The 22,411-nt window shown below is 40.8% G+C and overlaps 2 protein-coding genes across 2 annotated transcripts; both read right to left on the minus strand.

The window, feature by feature from the left end:
- Window positions 1–2,569: 2,569 nt before the first annotated feature.
- ctsl.1 (cathepsin L.1) lies at window positions 2,570–4,968 on the minus strand. Its single transcript, XM_004082183.5, has 9 exons — window positions 4,831–4,968; window positions 4,535–4,639; window positions 4,255–4,397; window positions 3,975–4,172; window positions 3,709–3,900; window positions 3,306–3,471; window positions 3,115–3,220; window positions 2,847–2,950; window positions 2,570–2,770 (listed from the first exon to the last, which is right to left on the minus strand). The coding sequence occupies exons 2-8, from the start codon at window positions 4,632–4,634 to the stop codon at window positions 2,851–2,853; spliced, it is 1,005 nt and encodes a 334-aa protein (XP_004082231.1). The 5' UTR covers window positions 4,635–4,639; window positions 4,831–4,968; the 3' UTR covers window positions 2,570–2,770; window positions 2,847–2,850.
- Window positions 4,969–13,465: 8,497 nt separating this feature from the next.
- Window positions 13,466–18,748, minus strand: vgll2b (vestigial-like family member 2b). Its single transcript, XM_004082182.5, has 4 exons — window positions 18,388–18,748; window positions 17,698–18,031; window positions 15,423–15,863; window positions 13,466–15,046 (listed from the first exon to the last, which is right to left on the minus strand). The coding sequence occupies exons 1-4, from the start codon at window positions 18,472–18,474 to the stop codon at window positions 15,003–15,005; spliced, it is 906 nt and encodes a 301-aa protein (XP_004082230.1). The 5' UTR covers window positions 18,475–18,748; the 3' UTR covers window positions 13,466–15,002.
- Between the last annotated feature and the right edge of the window lie 3,663 nt (window positions 18,749–22,411).

Raw genomic sequence — 22,411 nt, forward strand, 5'->3', positions numbered from 1 at the left:
AAAGGGACTAATGACATTTATGTCACTGGATAATGATCATTCAACCCTAAATGGCTCAACATTGCCCCCCTGGAGAATGCAGATACAATGGTCTAAATGTAATCCTTCTCAAACGTGACAAAAGATTATTTAAATTTCTTTCAATTACTCCACTCGTGCATGTTTGCTCCCAGTCAGTAACTCTGCTGCTCCGGAGAACAAAAAGTAAGACGTCACAATCCCACTTTGTCACACCAGCTGATTAAACCCCCGATACGTTCCCCATTTTTCATATCCATGCCTCTGTGCAGCTCCCATCAAACACTGAGACAACCACGCCGAATGTGGCTGTACATGAGTCAATTTACAACTATTTATTGTGATTTTTCCAATGCGCTGTAGGAGGAAATCTCTTTCCCAGTGATGATTATTATCAAAGCAATATTAGCTGTTTTATAAATGGCTTTTCAACAGTTAGGATCACTCTTCTATTTCTGTGTTTCCTAGCTGAGTAAAAGAGATTTGTGCACTAGACTCTTTTTTCTGCGGGAAAATTAAATGCAGTTTGGCGGAAAGGCCCATAACAAATGAACAAAACGATTTCAAGCACTGTAACTTTATTTATAGCCAGCTTGGCGGTTTGCTGCAGAATTTATTAACTTTCCACTGGCCAAGATTCAAAAGAGATGTGTGAAAAATGACTTAAGAACTCCTATTTAGTTGGATTACAAGTGAAACCCTTAAGCATCACAAATTACTGTAGAAAAAGGGCTGGATTTCATTATGGGATTACTCTACACAGCATTGGTGCAAGTACTGCCGTTTCTTTCCTAAATAGCAATAGTCCACAGCATCCAAATAAAGTAAGAGCAGCTTTAAATACGAGTGTTGTATGGAGAAGATGCGTGAGGATTCAAATGCATCCTGACTAAGCATCCTGACATTCAGTCATAGGATGACTAGGATGGAAAATCCAATAATTAATAGATGACAAAAAAACACACAAACTAACACTAAATACTGTCTAAAAATGTATGAATCCAGTTTAGCTCTCTGCCAGTAATGGACACAAATAGGTGATGCAAAGGCAGAAATAAAAGATGATCTTCAAGGCAAAAGGAAATCTACAACAATAAATTGACCAGATTACAACAGAAGGCAAAACACAGATTGTGACGTAACTCTAACACAGCGGTCTGCAACCTGGGGCTCCAGAGTCACACGGCTCTTTTATCTCCCCAGAGAGGCTCTTTGACTGAAGAAAAATAAAGAAATAGCAAATTTCAAAAGTAAACTTATTTTGCATTAATTTAAACAAGATTAGTTTAGTTTTTGAATTTAAGGCAAAGGTGCAGTAAAATGAAGTGTGTAATGAGGCCATGTTTGCTCCACCATTTCTCCACAATGCACAGATTTCAAATACTAAGAAAATTGTTGGTAAAAGGTCTGAGTCTGTGTGGTAGACTATATTTTTAAATGAAGCAGTGCTTTGTTATTATTGGATTAAAAAAGTCCAAGTTACTGTTGTATGTGAGAAGTTTTTTGTTTTTTTATTTTTTCTAACAATCTGTGAGGGTATTTTGCTCCGTCTTCAACCAAGACATGCCACATTTTTATGGTTTGAGGTTAGCAAAATGACCCAAATTAAATCTAGTAAAAATTTAATTAAATTTAATTAATGTCTATTAAATGTTACTCCACTAAGAATACCCTGACACATTCATCCAAACTGCATAATAAAAAATATAAAAGTTGTTCATGCCTCTAGATCGTTTTTGTTGTTTATGAACATGATGAAGCAGCATCACAGGCTGCAGGGCAGAACCTGATTTTTTTGTTGCTATTGTCATCTCTCAGTCCATCAGCAGTCTCAACAGTTAACACCAGACACACCCGCCTGTCACATGCACACACATAAATAAACCACTTACATTTTACCTCACCATAATAGTCAATTTTGTTTAATTTTATGGCTGCACACTATGAGTTATTTTCACAGTTCATTTTTCTACCCGGAAGTAAGATGATGTGATCTCTGAAAGTGGGTTTGTGCGTTAGCCTGGGGGTGGAGCTTGCGGTGCAGACTTTCCTGGAAGGGGCTGTTCCTCACTATGTGATGTCACAATGTAAGAACCTGCTAGTTTTCATGGATTGGGAGGGGCTGGTGCTCAGAGAGCAGGTTTTCAGAGGAAAACTCAGAAATGTGTGAATGGATCAAAATACAACATTGGGGTTGTTTTTCATGAAGAATTAACATTATAATACACTTAAAAGCTCCAAAAACGTTAATTTTGCATGATATAGGCCCTGTCAGAGTTTTGAGTTGTAAGGCAGGAATTTGTTCGGAACACGCTTGGTTAATTGGCCTGTGGGAGTGGCTAAGCCTTTTCACGTTAGAGATAGTGGTGCAGTTGCAGTGGTGGCAACCTATCCCAAAAACGGTTCATGTATTCCTTTTTTTCTGTTTTGTTTTGGGATCAATGAAAATCCCATTGTTTTTGTTCCTAAATTTTCTGGGTGCGCCGTCTCATTTCTGAATGTCTTAAATAAAAAATTAAAAAAAAAAAAACGACACAAACAACAAAACAGCTGTGTTTTGGATAGTATTTTTTATTTCTTCACATTTTTTCTCTTAAAAAAACATTTTTACATTTAGTATGAGTCAATTTGAATCACGATTATGCTCTCAGGTGTCTTTCAAAAATAAAAAAATAAAATATTGTTTCACAGTAGAATCAACTTGAATTAGATCTCAGTGTCCTCCTGCTCCTCACAGAGAAATGTCTTGAATCTGCAAATATAACAAACCTTCACTGTAAAAGTCTATGAACAGTCCAAATTTAAATGTTTTTAAGTTCTTTTCTCACCAGTTTAAACCAATGGGTAGCTAGCTGCTGTGGCAATCCCGCACTGGTTGCTTTTGTTCTTGGACATCTTGATATATCCCTGATCTCCCCATGTCAGACCCCAGCTGTGGAGACACACAGTAGAAGTTTTCTTTTAGTTTCATCAACTATAAAAAAAAAACTTAAAACAGCAAATGAGCCCATCTTATTGTGTTCACTGGAGAACCACAAAGAAGATGTTTTCAGAAGATTTAAAGCTAAAATAGGAGACCATCTAATTAAGAGATACCTGTTCTTCACCAGCCAGTAGTCTTGGCCATTTTCTGAACCGTATCCCACAGCCAGGACACCGTGATCCAGTTCTGAGCTGCTGCACTGAGGCTCATCATACAGTCCTGAAGCATTTTTGAAAAATATATCAGGAAAAAGCAGCATTGTAACTCTTCTCATTGTTTTATGGCAACTGCAGTGATTTCCCACCTGACTCATAAAGCTGGAAGGAAATGTGAGATGCATCGATGCCCACAGAAATTGGTCCAATGGTGGCCACAGCCTCTTGCAGCGCATCCTCGTCACCTGAACTCACATCAACATAGCCGGTGCATGTGGCGCCGACTGCATCTGGTTTGTAACGGCATTCCCCGTCCTAATGCAAAAACACAAACGTGAATTCTGTTAGTGTTGCAAAGAGACGTGTTCCTTTTTCCAGTGTTTCTTGTTTTTTCCACAAGATGGCAGCATTTTGCATGAACTTGTCCTAAACGCTTTCTGAATGAAATGATCAGTATCCTTGTCTCTGCCTTTGAGGGATGAGAATTGATTTATTTTCATATGGCCACATTTAAAGAGTAACATTTTTAAAACTTTATAGATGTTCACTTACCTCAGCCTCATAAGGGTAGGACTCCTCTGTGTCTATCCCTCCAGTGGCTTGGATGTACCTAAAGGCATCATCCATCAGTCCACCGCCGCAGCCCATGTTCCCATAGTCACCAGAGCAGTCAACCAGCTGCTGCTCACTCAGAGAAACCAACTTGCCGGTCTTCCTGAAGGTCTGGCCCTCCAGCGATCCAGTCTGAACAGGGACAGGAAGATTTAGGTCAGAGAGCAGCAAAGTCTTCAACTTTTTAACCTATTTATTGCACATACAGCACTGAAAGCCCAGCAGGAGCCGCACTGCTTCTGGTCCTTCACGTCAGTGACATATCCTTTGTCCCGCCAGTCAACAGCGGCAGGCAGGTCTTTGTTTTCAGGCAGACGGAAAAAGGTGGAACCTCGGCGGGGCAGAGAGGCATTGAAGGAGCCCAGGCAGCCCTGAGAGATCAGGCGCTTGTACTCCTCATTTTCCTGATGATGAAGAAACAGAGAACAGTCAATACATATTTATTTCAAGGTTATTCATAAATAAATCAGTTTTATCCATGCATACCATGTCAGCAAAGTAAGTCATGCCGAGGCGATACGACTTGATGCCCTGATCTGCCAAGATGTTGTGCACCAGCACCAGTTTACGGTTGTTCAGCCAGGTCTGCCTTCGCTGAGCCTCCTCCGTTGGAGAGCTGTAAGTCCTCCCTGAAAAAAATCAGAGTTTGTTCGTCAGAAAGAGAAGAGAACGCTGACACACAGTTTCTTTAGGAGCCAACACCACTCCAGATTTAAACTCGAGAATCCAAGCAAAACTCCTTGATGAAAAGTGACACACTCCTCACCAAACTTCAGCCTCCAGGCGTGGAACTCCAGGTCCTCCAGAGACAGGCTGGCACAGTTGGCCACGGCTAGAACAGCAGCTACAGCGAGCAGCACCTTCATCCTTTCTGAACACATGCAGACACAGAAGTGAGGCGCAGGAAATCGCAGAAGCGGTTCTTTCACTTTGGCTTTACTTGGGAAATCCTTTCCGAAAGTTGACGCTAAAGCTGCAGACACTCCTTTCCTTTCCTTTCATTTCCTTCTTATCTGTGTTAATATATAACAGAAAAACATCTTCTTATCAGCTGCCACTTACCTGCTTGTTTGTCAGTGTGGACAAAGAAGACTGCTTAAACCCCTTGCTGGTGATATGGAGCTGCTTCACAGAGGAGTGCTTATATACGTGAGTTCATAAATGGTGACAGCATTTCAGTCAGGTGGCTGTCAGGAGTTCATTTACTGGTCGGGTGAGTCAGCTGTAAAAAGGTGGAGAAAAAGATTTATGCAAAGCTTGCATTATGCCATAACTGCTTTTGAAGTCAGCAAAACAAGGAAGATCCGTAAAACTCCTATAGAGTCTGGAGTTCTTTATGATAAAAGCATGACGTGTTACTCAGCACTTTTGCTGCTGGAAACCAACAAAGTCATGTGCTGGTGTGAAAAGAACTAAGATGTAAGCACGATTCCTGAAGATGTAAAAGCAGTAGGTCATATTTGCAGATGTGGGTCACCTGTGTCTCCAAAACCAAAGAAGCAGAACGCTACCACCTCAAAAAAAAAGAAGAAAAAATCATGTTAATTCACTATAGGAAGAGGCGCTTTTGACACCCACTCACTGAAAGTTGAAAACTCAGTTTCATCTGAAGTGTTGCTCCAACTTTCCTTCTCTCATTCTCAACAATTTATTCTACATAAAAATTGTATTTGTGTGATATATATATGTATATACATATATCCCTGTGTTGACATAAGTTTGCAAATACTGACAATTTTATGGAATGATCACCTTTGATTGATGCTTGAGTGCTAAAATAGATGCATTTGTTTATCTTGTGTTTCCTTCTATTATGTTTCCAGGAAGACATTTTTACATGTTGCATTCAAAGTTTACTGTAAGAGTCATATGAGAGGCTTCAATGCGGTCAGGTATGTATGCAAAATACCAGACAGCATTTACCATAGAAAAGGAGAAACATTAACAGTAGAGAAACGGCTGTAGCTGTTCAACATATGTTCAAAACGTTGCTAAGTAGATGGTTTTTTTTTGTCATTATGACAATGGGATTTCTTTTGGCTTTAAACAGCAGGATTTCAGAAATGGATTGTTTGTCTGACAGAGAGTCACAAGGCTGTCGTGTAAAGCTTCTGACCATAAAGATGCTGAGAACAGAGTAAAAAGTTTACAGACGTCGTTAAACTCTTTGTGTCAGGCCTTTTGGTGTTGTTTGTCTCTTGGGAAAACCAGATCTTTGAGGATGAGCTTAGACCAGGACTTACAGCCTTCTTGGTGTTCTACGTCTAACCCACAGAATACATGACTCAGTAGAAGTCTGCATCTGGGTCACTTTAGCCCGGTTCTCCATGATGTCCATGTTGCTGAAACAGACCTGATTTTCTTCAGGTTTTGCATCTTAATATCCAACAAATCCAATTTCTGAAAACCCTTTTTGCATCCTTTCAATAGCTTTTTTTTTTAGTTTGAGTCTGAAAAAAGGAAAATATTCTAAATATTCATAGTTATGCCAAGGAATTTTGATAAATAATTTTAAATCCTTTTATTTATTTTCCTGTCAAAACTTTTATGATTTAAATTCTTCTTAATTTCGATTAAAATGTGGGTTCCTGAAAATTAAACAGATCCAAACAGGCTGTAGAATTTTAAATCAGCAAACAAGAAAAAAAAATTATATGTGTGTGCGTGTGTGTGGAAATATATACGGGACATGTATATACAGTCCCAGACAAAAGTCTTGTCGCTTATCCATTTTGTAGAAATAAAAGCGTATAACCTCACTTTTAATGAATCCATTGGTTTCAGAAATGTCTCATGTGAAAGCTAAAACCCTCCCAAATTATGTTCAATATACTAAAATAAAATTGCTTCACTGAAGAAAGATTGATCATTTAATGAACACAGGTTACATTTTGGCAAGACAAAAGTTTTGTCGCCTACAGAGAGTAATGTGAAAATTTAACAAATAATTTACTTCAAAAACAAAAATATGTTGCATAACATCAGTGAATTAAGTAGTGCTACTGTTAGATCCATATTTAATATCTTGTATGACTTCCATGAGCTTGAAGGACAGCATCCATGCGGTTTGACAATGATTCATACAATTTATGGATGAAGTCATCAGGGATAGCAAAGAAAGCTGTCTTACATGCCTCCCAGAGTTCATCAAGATTCTTTGGTTTCGTCTTCCATGCTTCCTCTTTCATTCTACCCCAGACATGCTCAATGATGTTCATGTCTGGTGACTGGGCTGGCCAGTCCTGGAGCACCTTGATCTTCTTCGCCTTGAGGGACTTTGATGTAGAGATGGAAGTATGCAATGGAGCACCATTCTGCTGCAGAATTTGACCCCTTTTATGGTTGGGAATGTAAGAGGTAGCTAATACTTCTTGATTTTTTTAGGCTATTGATATTGCCTTCCACCCTGTAAATGTTTCGCACACCCCCATTCTGGATGTAACCCCAGACCATGATTTTTCCGCCACCAAACTAAACTGTTTTCTGGGTGAATCTTGGGTCCATGCGGGCTCCAGTTGGCCTCCTGCAATATTTGCGGCGGCTGTGATGTAATTCAACTGAAGACTCATCTGAGAAATCCACCTTCTGCCACTTTTCCAGCGTCCATCCTTTTAGCTGGCTGTGGGCCTTGGCAAATGCCACACGTTTGTTCAATTGCCTTTTGTTTAGTGCTGGTTCCTGGGCACTGATTCGATTTTGAGACAGAATTCTACAAACTGTTTTGGTTGACACAGGGACTTGAGGTGACCAGGCCTGGTGGAGCTCTGCTGCAGTGGAAAAGGGATTGGCCTTGGATTTTCCAACCAACAAACGGTCCTCGCGAGCAGTTGTCTTGCGGGGTCTGCCGGACCTGGGCTTGTCAAAAACATCTCCAGGCTCTTCAAATCTTTTTCTTATTCTTTGTACTTGACGCTGAGACACATTGAAGGTGTCAGCCACCTCAGCAGTCGATCTGGTCTTCAGCCTCTTGATAATCAACGCTTTGATCTCAGGGTGAATCTTAGGCATGTTGTCCGAGGTCAAGTTACAGTTGATGTGAAGGCCTGGTGTGCTGGGGTTCTTTTTATACACACCCACTATTGATTGATCAGTAATTGATCACAGGTGAGGCTGTAATCTAGGATTGGGTGCATCATATGACAAGGCGACAAAAGCTTTTGTCTTGCCAAAATGTGACCTTTCTGTGTTCATTAAATGATCAATCTTTCTTCAGGGAAGACATTTTATTTTAGTATATTGAACATAATTTGTGACATTTCTAAAACCAATGGATTCATTAACAGTGAGGTTATACGCTTTTGTTTCTACAAAATGGATAAGCGACAAGACTTTTGTCAGGGACTGTATATATATGTCTATTTTTTTAACGTAACATTAAAATATAAATATGAAAGCAAGATTTTTAATTATTTAATTAAAAATGAATTAATTAGTTTGATTTAGATAAAAGAAGAAGTCCCTAAGTCAAAACTAATTTAGTAATAACAGACAGAATATATTTTCACTCTTAGAAATGATTTTGAAAATGCAATTTTTTTCAATGAAATACGTGGAAATGTGTTCATCTGTTGTAAAGAAATAAAGCTACAGGAAATAATTCTTAAGCATAAGGCCTGGGATTAGTTTTGAGTTTTGTACAATCATTGACTGCAAGTATCATGTGGGAACACTAAGTCATGAGTCAGCGCAAAAACACAATAATTGTGCACAGATGAATCTTTTCTGGATAAATTCCACATGTTTCTTTACATGATTACTGTAAAGTAGGTTAGGTGTCTGTGTGGAAGGAAGCTGATGTTTCTGCAAAATAAAAACTGAAACAGCAACAACAAAAAACATCCTGTGCTTTCCAGCACAACTTCTGCATTTTGCACCTCCTCCTTTTTTCTGTCATCATGGTGAGTCACCACAGGCCTCGTTTCCAGTCAGCGATCATTTGAAAGGTCTCTGAAACATTTCTGTTCTTGAACTTTGTGAATTGATTGTCAGTTTACTAACTATTGAACATTGTCAAATAAATATAGATTAACATTTTCCTCATTAAGTAGATTCAAGACGTCATATGACTGTTCATGTAATCCATTAAATGAGGGCCAAGTTAAATTTTTCCAACATTAAGTGACCTAAACCTGCCACCAAGGGATCCCAACCTGCTAAGAATTAGTGTAAGTAAATATATTGGATTTCTCCAGTAACTACCCAGCATTCCTCTGAAATGGTTCAAAGAAACACTTTCAAAATGTGCATTTTTCTTCAAATATAATAGAGCATCAGAAGAAGGAACTCATACACGTAGTTGCTTGTTTTTCCAGTGAGAACATTACATCATCTTAATATTGACATGACATTGTCCAGTAAACTGGGAAATTCAAAAGAAAGTACCAGAATGCCAAACAAATGTAGACTCATCGTGCTGTGAGAAATAGCCTCTTCTCTTTAAAGTTAAAAAAAAAAAAAACCTGGGACAAAAAGACTTTTTTGGAACAATGAGCGAATGAATGTTTGGGGAAATACAGCTCAGATCAGAAGTGATCATGTTTTTAGAACAGGACCTGAACTCTTGTATGAGAGTCATCCTGAGTGACTTGAAGCTTGTAAAAAAGCTTTAAAAGGGATAAGACACAGATGTTTGACTGTTTGGCCAAAAGGCAGACATCAGTCTGACTGTAATTCTGTGCCGGGACCTTTTCACTGTATGAAGTAAATCAAATTAAAACTTGCCTTTTTTCCCAGAACAATAACAGAGATTGTAGCTGTATTGGGTTCAGGCTTCGTTTATTTATTATTTATTTATTTAATTAGTTTTTTAGTTTTTATTATTTTTATTATCCTCATTAATGACTTTTTTGAATTAAATAAACCAAGACTATAAGACTCATTGTCATCAAATGATTCTAAAATAAATGCACACAAAAAAAAATATTTTTTTAATATTTCTTTAAATTTAAGTATCAGAGATTAAATACTAAAACAGTCCCATTACAGGGACTGTTTTAGTCTAAGTAACTGTTTTGAGTCATACTAGAATGGTCTTACAAATGCAATCAGGACAAGCTGCTTCTGATTATTTTTTTTCTTCGGAAATCACATTTTGCTATTGCAGTGTTGCAAACTCACCAGAAGATGGCAGCATTTTCAGAGGCCATTTTTTTGCCATCACAAAGCAATTACACACAAGAAATGTTTTCTTTTTGCTATAAAATTTATTTATCTATATACATACATGCAAATATCAAAAATGTATGCCAAATACATTGAAGGTGTAACATATTACAGATTATTACTAATTGTTTTACATCAGTCCTGTATTTATTTTTCCGGTATTATCTTTATTCATAATATATATAATGTTCAAAGACACAAATTACATATACATGGGAGATGTTTGATGTAAAATTGATTGCTAATAGCACACTTGAAGGGGAAACCCTCATTACCAAAGGAGATGATTAGTTATTCCCCTTAAATTAATGGAAATAACTTTCTGAGGCTGGCTTGCCTCAGAAAAAATGCAGCCTGTTAAAAGCAGGGGTTGTCATTTACAACAAGAAGACATGCAGCTCTGTATAAAAATAAATAAAATCATGATTAAACACACAGTCAGGGCCATAAATATTTGGACAGAGACACATTCTTTCTCATTTATTTTCTGTACATTACCACAGTGAATTTTAAATAAAACAACTCAGATGCCATTGAAGTGCAGACTTTCAGCTTTTATTCCATGGGTTGAACAAAAAGATTGCATAAAAATGTGAAAAACGAAAGCATTTTTAAACACAATCCCTTCATTTCATGGGCTGGACAATTGACTTTCATGCTATTGCATGGGCAGGCATGGGCAATTCCCTTGTTATGTCATTTTGAGTGAAGCAGATAAAAGGCCTGGAGTTGATTAGAGGAGTCGTGATTGAATTTTGAAAGTTTTGCTGTGAACAGACAACATGCGGTCAAAGGAGCGCTCCATGCAGATGAAAGGAGCCATCATTAAGCTGAGAAAACAGAAATGAACCATGCCAGAAATGGCTACAGTATTAGGAGTGGCAAAATCAACAGTGTGGTCCATCCCGAGAAAGAAAGAAAGCACTGGTGAACTCAGCAACACAAAAAGACCTGGACATCCACGGAAGACAACAGTGGTGGATGATCGCAGAATCATTTCCATGGTGAAGAGGAACCCGTTCACAACAGCCAACCAAGTGAACAACACTCTCCAGGAGGTAGACGTATCAATATCCAAGCCTACCATAAAAAGAATGAAAGAAATGAAAGTAGATACAGAAGGAACACTGCAAGATGCAAGCCACTCATAAGCCTCAAGAATAGGAAGGCTAGATTGGACTTTGCTAAAAAGCATCTAAAAAAGCCAGCACAGTTCTGGAATATACATTCTTTGGACAGATGAAACCAAAATCAACCTCAAAAGTATGGAGATGGCGTGCAGAAGGTCATGATCCAAAGACACTACATCATGAGTAAAACACCGTGGAGGCAGTGTGATGGTCTGGGCGTGCATGGCTGCTACTGGCACTGGGACACTAGTGTTTATTGATGACGTGACACAGAACAGAAGCAGCCCAATGAATTCTGAGGTGTTCAGAAACATACTGTCTGCACAAATCCAAGTGAATGCAGCCAAACTGATTGGGCGGCATTTCATAATGCAGATGGATAACGACCCAAAACATACAGCCAAAGCAACTAAAGAGTTTATTAAAGCAAAGAAGTGGAATATTCTTGAATGGCCAAGTCACTCACCTGATCTTAACCCAATTGAGTTGCATTTCACTTGTTGAAGACTAAACTTCAGATCTTCAGACCTTCAGACCTCAGAACTTCAGAAAGGCCCACAAACAAACAGCAACTGAAAGCCGCTGCAGTAAAAGCCTGGCAGAGCATTCAGAAGGAGAAAACCCAGCATCTGCTGATGTCCATGAGTTCCAGACTTCAGGCTGTCATTGCCAACAAAGGGTTTTCAACCAAATATTAGGAATCACCATTTTGTTTTCCGTTATTTCATTTGTCCAATTACTTACGAGCCTATGAAATGAAGGGACTGTGTTTAAAAAATGCTTTAGTTTTTCACATTTTTATGCAATCTTTTTGTTCAACCCATAGAATAAAAGCTGAAAGTCTGCACTTCAATGGTATCTGAGTTGTTTTATTTAAAACTCACTGTGGTAATGTACAGAAACTAAATGAGAAAGAATGTGTCTCTGTCCAAATATTTATGTTCATGACTGTAGATGGAACACAACAGGGAAATTAAAAGGCTTTGGGTCTAAAGGGTTATCAGGAAATTTAAATCATTATGACTTAAATAAAGGTTTTAAATTACCAATTCCAGGCAGAACAATGATTTTGTTTAACCCTTGTGCTATCCTATGGGCTCCAGATGATCCGATCCTTACATTGACAAGTTCTCCCTACCATGACAATAGTGGATAAAGGTGAAGAGGATTTCCTGTAATCCATGGACACCAGTGAAGATCACATATCATTGAAGAAAAAAGATTTAGCCCACTGTCTTGTGAGGTCTAGATGACCCCACTCCCAATGTTAAAGTGCCTAGGATAGCACAAGGGTTATGGCATCTTTGATCTTCAAATGCCACATAGTCTTAACTCTGAACAATAAATTTTGAGTCCATTTTTGGACGTATGGGAAGTAAAATATTACTCAAAAAGCAAAAGCAAAGTCTGAGCAAGTTTGTCATTATAGTAAAAAGGATGGTGTTACTTTTGTAAATGAATTTTACAAAAGTAGATTCTCTTATTCTACATCTAAAGACACAAATCCACTTAGCATTTTGTTTGTTTTTCCTTTGGTGTATTGCACTGTTTTCTTCTTTTTTTTAATTCTTTTCAGTAGCTTTGATGCTACCAATCATTTTTCTATCCATCTTTTATCAGCAGGGTGATGGGGTTTGCTGGAGGTTTTCCCATCTACTTCAGGGCCAAGTTTGGGGTCTACACTCACACTTACCGACAGGGACAATCCAGAGCCACCTATGAAAAGTATCTTAGGAAAAAAAAAGACGTGCCTGGGGAAACCTCAGGCATGCACAAAAGACAAACCTTTCAAAAGAGTTTTATCTTTAATAAAGTTAGAAAGCCCAGCAGAGATTCTGGAGAGCATGCAGACCGCAAGGAAGCGTCTTTGCGATGCGATGTGAAAACAAATTCAAGTGTGAAATGGGAGTCCTCTGGTTGGAAGTTGAGAAGGAAGTTATGCCTTATAAACTCTTCTAATTTCATTACCCTGCGTGTTTCCTCAGCTTTAAGCCAATCACATCGTTGGCTGCTCCCAAGCAGCCATCAGGGGCAGGGTCACAAATAATGTCACAGGCTGTAAGGTGTGACAGCGGCCCAGACCGGCATACCTTAGCACATAATCTGATTACCAGATCAATAACACTCCAGCATATGCTGCATAACTGAGATGGCTGGCTTTGTCTCTGGTTACACATTGCTGACATTCACCACTTGCTCCCACTTTATAGGTGACAAAGTGTGAATGCGAGCAGGAATTCAAAGCGAAGGCCCTTTAAATAAGATGAGTCGCACGGCGGAAGCCTCCCCACATCTGGCTGTGCTACTGTCTCTGAAACATACCATCAGATGTTGGCACAGAGTCAGAAATTAACCCCCATAAACTCTTCACATCCATTAGGGCAGATACTCAGGGTTCAACAATGTACCTCAAAAATATTTATTGACATTACAATTTTATTTGACACAAAAATGAGAAATGTCACACAGAAAAAAAATAACCCAAATATTCAGACATTTCAAGTTCAACACATCTAAAAATGACAGGGATGAAGAACTAGCAGAAAAACATCATTAACCTGAAAGCCCAGTCTTATTCCAACTGGTTTGGGCTGCACAGATTTTGATATGTTCTGGAGAGGTGAGGAAACAAACACAACGAACTTATGGTATGGGCACTTCAGTCAGCTTTTACTTTTAAAAGAGCAACTAAACCACAGAAATTACAAAACACTGGCCACCACATAGAGTTAAAGTCCCACTCCAATTATCTCTTGATCTGTTGTACAAACGTTCACAGTGGTCTTTTAATTATGATTATGCCGTTTTTAGCCCAAAACAAAAAACTGTCATTTCCTAGAATATAGTTTCTGCAGAGCGGCACTAAAGATTCATCTCTGAGTTGTGGGTGGAACTGTCACCCCAATTTCCCATCATCCATCTGTTCACACTCTCTCCCGCTAGTTTACAGCTTCTTACAACCACAGCCTAACATTACCTGTACAACCAAAATGACGAGCAATATCATATCTATCCAGCCGTAGAGTTTAGATCCAGATTCTAGCTCAGACGAGGAAAACAAAGACGTCCATGGATCTATTTGTCTGCAAGTGGATGCATTGGAATGGAGCAGAGCCGGGAGCTTGTTTTCTACTGACTGTAGCTCCTACCTCACTGCTATAGGCTTTTTTAAATGACTTTTTTTCATCTCCTCCCAATTCAACAATAAATAAAGAAATACTCAGAAATGCAATTTTAAACTTGATTTTCTTATAAATGTCCTCCATCATGAGAAAAATGCTACAAGACATGTTAAAAACACAATTTTCATTGGAGTGGGTCTTTAGAGAGGCACAATGACAACAATAAATTAAAAAAAACTACTTAGTTCTTTTAAAAACAAATAAAATAAAAAAAACACAAAAAAGGCTCACAAAAACCAGCAATTCTGCCTTTGGACATTTATGCATTTGTGAAATGCAGATAATTGGATCACAACTGTACTAACAGAGAACATGAGACAGTGATAATAGTGGTGGGAATCCCTGCTTGTTTCCATTCAGCCCACCGTTGCCTTTCCCTTCGCAGAAGTCTGTTGTGATCCTGTGTTTCTCAGTCCAAACAGGTCACTGTGGCTCCCGCCTCGCCAGGGCCTGAACTGCAGCGGGGCTGCGGGAGACAGAGTGGATGGAGGCGATGTAAGAAGGAGAGAGCAACAGCACGGATTGTTGCTGGTTCAGACCCCCCCTCCACCTCCTCTGCTTTATCTCCATGGTGCACACATGTCAACCTGGAGCAAGGCTGTGTAACTGGCAGGGGAAGGTTGAGAGCAGAGACAAGGGGGTGGATCGGCAGGGATGCAGTGCGTGTGGGGGGATAAAGGGACACGCTGCTTCAATAGCAGAGCAGGTCCAACGACTAATTGGATCTGGTAATGGCTGGTCAGTGTGACTGAAGGGCTCGTTAGAACCAGTAGAGCTCCTTCCCTTTCTTGTGCTGCTGCAGGCCTGAGGAAAGCAAAAGAAAGAGAAACAATGAGGAGAATAGAGAATGGCAGTACAGAGGTTGTCATGGAGCCCACTTTGGCAAAACAACCTGTTTTAAGAGGGTTTGGCATGGTTAAAAAAGAAATGATTGTGTTTGTGTGTTTGCACATATGGGGAGTGTGGAGTGTGTCAAAGGCATATTAATTCTATGCATTGAATTTACTTCAGACTCAGTCAAAGTTGACATGCTCTGTTTCATAGGGTGGGCACAAAGATTGTTGGAAAGCGATAAAATAAATTTACTGATTAAAAAGAGTTGCAGAAATTCTCCAAAGAATTAAAACCTTACTTTTGTTCTGCAAATTTGTACTGAAAACAAATCAAAAAGAAGTTAAACCTGCGTCCATGTTGAGCGCCAGAGTCTGGCTCACATCTCCAGAGGGGATCAGACCGGGCCAGGAGGCGGTGGGCTCCAGCTTGCTCACTTCATAGTGACCCGGTAAGGTGGGGAGGTGATGCGGCCGCACAGTGGGCATGAGCAGGGGCCCGTAGTGGGGCTCCAAAGCTGATGGGGAATACAGTTCATGAAGAGGTCTCGGTGGGCCATACGCTTGGGCTTGAGGGTATCCCCAGTTTTCTGGTGGGTGGGAGTGAGGGTGAGGCTGTGGGTGAGGATGAGTGTGGGGGTGGGGTAGACCTGCATGCAGCCCGGATGCATATGGATCCATAGAATATGAGGGTGCGCCCGTTTCACAGTGGGGGCGGCTTTGAGGTGAGGAGTAGTTGCTGTCCCAGAATGACGGAGGAAAGCTCCTCCGACTGCTCGGTGAGTTGGCATCTAGCAGGGGAGAAAGGAAAGGGGTAAAAAATAAACACAGATAAATCATTGACTGTATATGAGTGACTCCTCCCCCTTGGCGTTCCAAACAGGAAGCACCTGCTGGTGTTTGTCAGAATATCATTTTTATCTGATACCTTTTTTAAACACATTCTTGCTAATCCTATTTTCTTTTCTGGTGTTTTCTATAGTGCAAATCAGTCAAGTGCTGAATAATAATCTGATTGGTTGACGTTACAAGTGTCCAAAATGCTTGAGTGACAGATTTTATGTCGCCTGCTTTCAAGTGGATTTCCAACAAGTTCATTCCTAATTGGTGATGGTGGTTGCCATAGAAACGTTAACTCAGACCGATTTGGACCAATCACTGCTTACTAACAACATCTTGCTCCATCATGGCGGTGTCTGTATTGCAAAAGAAAATGGTGACTGAATTGACTTCATTCAGTTGGAGCCAGAAGTGACATCACACTCACTTGGTCCAGTTCTTGTCTATAGTAAATGGTATGAACCAAAACTGTTGCACTACTTTTTAGTGAATCACTTAATTTAAACAAACACACTGAGCCGGGGCTGTGCAAGAGGAGCATCACGTACTAGATGTCACTCACATGACTGCTACACCCTGTGGCCCAGATATCTTCCCCATTGGATCATTCTGTCACACATTCTGCCTTATACCCGCAACAAGACACAGAAATAAACACAACTGCTCTCTCAGACAGAGCCAGAGAGAAAGAGACGCAAGGTAAAATTTAAGGTAGACGCTGTAACCTGGAGGCAGCCCAAGACTCAGCAAGTCCTAAATCACTTCCACAGCTAGACTTTTCAGTCTCATGTCAGCCCTTCACTCCTGAAAGTCTAGCGGCACGTCACAGCTCAGACACATGCATTCAAACCAGCATTTCTGGCCCCTAATGGCACCTCTCTTCTTCTTCCTGGACCCCCACCTGTTGTTTTCTCTGCCCCCTCTCCTCGCCCTTGACAGAATGTCAGCAAGCCATTATAGGTTTTTAGCATTAACTATTTTAGATTTATTCCTTTGAAAACGGACACCGTGCATCACCTAGTGAGGTGGTGTTTCCCATTACCCCCACCACACTGACAACATATAACTCTGACAGACAGGCGGGCAAGAACTGGACCAAGTCATGGAGACGTTTGAAGGGGATACGCTGGCGAGGCTGTCCGCTTACGATCATGTATAAACATAGCATCTGTTGTGAGGCAGGGAGCGCGTGTTGGGGCTGAAATGAAGATGTCCAGCTGAACAAGAACAGCGGCTACAGCAACGGGTGCATAAAGGGGGGAGCAGAGTGCTGCAGGCCCCTACATGGATATTGAGGGAGCATTGTTAGGTCTGCCGCTCTAGATCGGTTCAGAATAACTTCAAGTTGTATTTTTCCGTCAAATTCAAAACTCAAAGTTAATTAATCACTTAATCTGAATCAAACAGGAAGACTTTTGGCTGTGAGAAGCTCCTAACCTGTGTGGCACAAAGCCTTGACCCCATTCACAGACAAAACGTTCTATGTCCTCTTACCACATCACCTGTCTGACCCTCTGCAGAGCTCCCAGCTCACATTTGTGGCATCAAGAACCAGTGACAACTGCAGTCATGGCTGCAAGGATGCAGCTGCTTTGCTTTTGGACATGTGAATGATTTAGAATAGCTTATGTTAACTAAAGTTACTAAACAGATTAGTTTCACTGGTTAGTTTATATTAACTAATTAAATATTGCAGAATCCAACATTTAAACAGTCCTTCAGCTTTGTTGATAGTTTTATTGCCACCTACATAAAGTGTGAGCTGTTCTTTTTAGTGTCAGATACCTGTTCCCTGTGGAGGTGCTCGACGTTTGCCCTCTCCATCCATGTAGGAGCTGAGCGCCCTGGAGAAGTGCTCATCTACAACGCTGCTGATGTCTCCCTGATAGTATGTGAAGAGGACACAGCGAGAAGTCAGATATTCTGCCTCAGGGGCCTCCTGCTTCTCCTTGGGGCCCTCCTCTGGCCTCGAAGTCGCAGGATTGTACAAAGAAGAGGACGAGCTTGTAGAAGAAGATGAGGAAGTTGTGCCTGGGCCCCCAGACATTCCTTCGGAAGCACTGGGATTGTCCATAAAATGCCGGCTGTGGGGTGTATTGCTGCTCAGACCAGTGGGAGCCTAAGGTGGGGGGAGAGGGGAGGGTGGATTTAGACAGGTGTTGCAAAAGACACTTCTGAGGCTGAGCACGAGACGTTTCAACACCATGTTTTCCATTGTGTGGCTGCACAGACATGTGGCAGCTAAAGTTGAGGACACGAATGCATGAGATTGGTAGATGAAAGAGGAACTTAACATCTATGATATGGAATAAACGCATCTCCTAGATAGAAACAAGAAAATGAGCAACTCTGCTTAAAAAGTCATTTTTACGCACAAGCTGCAAAAACAATCTGGGTTTGAAATGTTCTCATTAAGAAAATTTGTTACATGTCGTAACCCTAAAAAATATATTTAATTAATTTCCGAAATCCTACCTGTAATCTGTTTACAAAAGCAGAGGCGGTCGGTGCGTACGGTGCGTAATGTCCATAGGCTGGGTACATAACATCCAAACAGCTCATGGTAAATGAGCGGTGACTTCAATGTTCTCTTGAAACCGACCTTCTAGAGGGGGGGTGCGTCAACATTTCGTATTTTTGTCGAAGAAAATAACGAGCTCGGCGACCGCTGGTGAGCGCAAAAAGAAAGTCCGTGCCAGATTCAACATAGCCACTCCAGAAGGAGCGCGCCTCCTCGCTCCACGCGTGCGCCACGACAGCTGCGGTTGCAAAATGTTTGGAGGGTTATGAAGCAAGCATGAGTGGTGTTCTGTCCTGTAGGCTACATTTCTGTGTCAACCCCTCCCACCTTTACCAGCCCTCCACCCTCAATTCCAACAGCAGAACTTCTACCCCTAGATCTATTTAAAAAAAAAAAAACGTTACACGTTTCAGAAAAGCACCAACTATTTTTCAAAACATCTTAAAGGCAGATGATGTGTGCACATTTAAACGCAACATATGAAGAAAAAAGACTTTCCCAGATGCCTTCAGCGTTATTCTTTATGTAAAACCTAATAGAACATCATCCAATGACAAAAATAGATTTGGATGAAGTCATTGAGCCAACTAGCCACACAACAATGAGCATATGATACATGCAGTTCTGTGACATTTTATTTCTCTCCATGTACTTAAAAAACTTTGTGCTCAGTCCAAGCTGTAAGTCTATCCGTGCTCTTAAAACAGCCATCGGTTGCCAAGTAAACCTTCAAGTCATCAGAGGCATTTAGTGTGTTCCCAGAATGACACATAGATGTCAGCTATAGGTTGCATACACTGGTTACACCAGCATGGAGGAGAAAGGAACTCTGTACAAATCTATGACAAATTATCACCTATCAGCAGAGCAAACAAAAGATATTTTCACATGCACACGTGAGCATACCCGGCGGCAATCACAAACACAAGCTAAGCACTAAAATCATTGTTTTGGGCCACAACCCGCCCCTCCCCTGAAAAACCATCTGTCATGAAAACACAGGAGATTCAGATTTGAGACAGTTTAGCCCTTTTTATTTTCTTTGTAGGTGCAGAAAGTTTGGACATGCCAGTCTTTTTGACAGCCACTTCAGAATACCTGGGAGAATAGTGTGGAAAATATGTAGAATTCCATGGACGAGTGTCAGATGAGGTGGAATGTCTCTGATGTATGCGAGTAGACGAGCTCCTCTGGAAGTTACATCGCCGCTCTGCTGCGTTCTCTAGAAGGAGAACATGACCAACAACTTGTTATGCATACATCACTCATAGTACAAATGAAGACGGTATACTGATTCAACCAAAAATGCTCTAAATACACACTGGATGAAGCTGGACGAGTTTTGCATTGGTAACCGGCTGGGTAGCTCGGTTGGTAAGGTGGGAAGCTACCACGCAGGAAACCAGGGTTCGATTCCCGGAGGGGAATGAGCAATGGTACTGGGGGCAATTACCATATCAATGGCGAGCAGTTAACATCACCCAGTGAGGGTCCTTAGGCAAGACCCTTAACGCTACTGCCTCCCGAGCGCGGTTTCGGCTGCAGCTCACCGCTCCCCAAGGGGATGGGTCAAATGCGGAGAAAGAATTTCCCTTCGTGGGATAAAATACAGTGTATAAAAAAAAAACAAAAAAAACCACCCTGATCCCAGATTTAAGACCCACTCCAACAGATATTGTGTTTTTGCTGTTTTTATCATGTTCTTGCATTTTTCTCATGATGGAGGGCATATATAAAAAGCAAATTGGAGTTAAAATTGCATTTCTGAGTATTTCTTTATTCAAATTGTTGTGAATCAGGAGCAGATGTAAAAAGGCTAAAAAAGCTTGTAGCTGTTATGTGAAATCTACAAGGACACAAGCTCCCTGCTGTGCTCCATTCCGATGCATCCACTTGCAGATGACTAGATCTATGTAAGTCTTCGTTTTCCTCACCTGAGCGGACATCTGGCTCAAAACTTCACAGCTGTACAGCTCCGATACTAATCACCATTTTTGTTGCACCGCTAATGTTAGGTTGGAGTTGAGAGGGCTGTAAGCTAGCAGGAGAGTGTAAACAAAGGAACGATGGGAAATGCGTGCAGTATAGTTAAAAAGGTGACCCAAGTGGGAGTTTAGGCTCTGCAGTGTAGCCATGCACTGTTAGTTTTCAAGTATCAGGTTCTGCATAAATCTTAGGATCATTTCAATAATGCACAACATATTCACAACATTTCTGAAGCATAACACTTTCTTTATTCCATTCCCTCAGGAATATGGTGCAGTTTAGGACACTGGATTCATGTTCAGGGTAATGCAGGGCTGTGTGGGACTCATGAAGAAAGAGTGATGCAATGCTAGAGAGAGATCACTGTTACACCAGTGTGATCAACAGCTGCAACTGACGGAAGAGAGGCCTCTGTTAGTATTAATGGCTATGACCGCATTTTTCTGTCTTTCTGTCTCTCACTGGACTCCCCTGTGTGATGTGCACACCTTTACAGAAACACAAACAAGATTGAGAGTAGATTTCCAGCAAAGCAAGAGCCTGGCAGTGCTCTCAGAGTACCGTAATGTCTGTCAGCCTGGCTGGACGGTGCATTTGGAGGGTTTTGCGTGTGGACATCAGTTCAATCAGAAGTCCTCAGGTGGTCTTGCTCGTGTGTGCATCTGTGTCTGTGTGGAGGTGTCCACATTTCCTTGCAGATGCTTAAAATAAACAGTGGTTACATCATTCCTTGTGACCCCTCAGCACATGGAGACCCCGCCCCCTTGAAAGAGCTGTGACCAGGCAAAGTCTCCTATTGGTTGCAAGGTTGCGGTCTAGTTGGGGTTGCAGTGGCAACCTGGTTTTATTTAGATCAATATTCAAATTGCATCAACACTATTAGCAGTTTATAAACTCATTAACTTTAAATGAAACGCAGGGACGTTGCTGTGCCTCAATATTTACTTGCAAAATTAATACAGTTGGTCTTTAAAGTGGCTGTAACATGAAGCCCAAACCATATAAGCTCCCTCCTGAAACAACAACTCCTTTATTAAGGACTCAGTGTGTCTTGGTCCCAAGGGGCCTGGATGTCAGGATTCCATCGTTGTTTATGTGCCTCTGTGTGTGTGTGCGTGCATGCGTGTGTGTGTCTGTCTAAAGGAAAGATGTACAGCTGCCTCGCTGTCCAGTTCCCCACAAAACTCATCTCAGCTGTTAAAAATCCTCACCAAGTGTCATCAGGAAGACACTCTGGCACACACGCGCTCACAAAGGGCCGCATATGGACAGATCTGGCTCGTTCAACCTTCTACACAAATGTTGGTGATAAATCCTCCTTGATAGAATGTGCAAGTGTGTGGCTATTTTCTTCCCCAACAGCCTTCCTGTTGTCCTCGCGGACCACCAGCATTCCAGATGCCAGAAACCAGTAAAATATCAGAAAATCATCTTTATAAACACCATCATAAATTTAAAAACTTGGTATTTTTTGTTACTCCCTATATTTCACAGCCACTCTTCTTTATTTTAGCAGCTTTATTGCATGATTTTAGTGCATTTGGAAGCCTATACTTAAGGCAAGGCTGATTTTTGAAAAAACTGTGTTCTTATAATCTAATTCTGCTGCAATCACATTTATATTTGATTCCTAGTAAAACAAATGGATAATTTTGGATACCGAAACAGTGATTTTCTTTTCCAAAGGCCTGAAGGTATTGACAGTGTTAACACTAACCCTAAGCAATAGAAATATAATTTTGGATTCTAAGCCGGCAAAACAATTCAAATCTTAGATTGTGAATCAATCATTTCTGGATTCCTTTTCCCAGAATTAGCTTGGTTCTGCTTAGTGTCAAGGAGAACTGGAGCTGATCCCAGCTGTTGTAAAGCCACAGCTCGGGTTTATCCTGGACAGGTCGCCAGTCTAACTCTGGGCCACACAAAGACAAAAACACACTCTTAAATCAGGATCAGTGATCCACCTGGCCTGGGTTTGGAAACCATTGAACC

This window comes from Oryzias latipes, chromosome 22 (genome assembly GCF_053564925.1).
Source record: "Oryzias latipes strain Hd-rR chromosome 22, Olatipes_Hd-rR_3.1".
Lineage (NCBI taxonomy): Eukaryota > Metazoa > Chordata > Actinopteri > Beloniformes > Adrianichthyidae > Oryzias > Oryzias latipes.

What these genes read in the sequence shown, in the direction of transcription:
- ctsl.1 (XM_004082183.5), bottom strand. Translation starts at nt 4,634, where the DNA reads ATGAAGGTGCTGCTCGCTGTAGCTGCTGTTCTAGCCGTGGCCAACTGT. An exon ending in CTTCCAGCTTTATGAGTCAG is followed by an intron (nt 3,221 to 3,305) that starts GTGGGAAATCAC and finishes AAAATGCTTCAG; the next exon opens with GACTGTATGATGAGCCTCAG. An exon ending in TACTGGCTGGTGAAGAACAG is followed by an intron (nt 2,951 to 3,114) that starts GTATCTCTTAAT and finishes GTGTCTCCACAG; the next exon opens with CTGGGGTCTGACATGGGGAG.
- vgll2b (XM_004082182.5), bottom strand. Translation starts at nt 18,474, where the DNA reads ATGAGCTGTTTGGATGTTATGTACCCAGCCTATGGACATTACGCACCG. An exon ending in CTTTTGTAAACAGATTACAG is followed by an intron (nt 18,032 to 18,387) that starts GTAGGATTTCGG and finishes CCCCCACCTTAG; the next exon opens with GCTCCCACTGGTCTGAGCAG. An exon ending in GGCGCTCAACATGGACGCAG is followed by an intron (nt 15,047 to 15,422) that starts GTTTAACTTCTT and finishes TGCTTTCCTCAG; the next exon opens with GCCTGCAGCAGCACAAGAAA.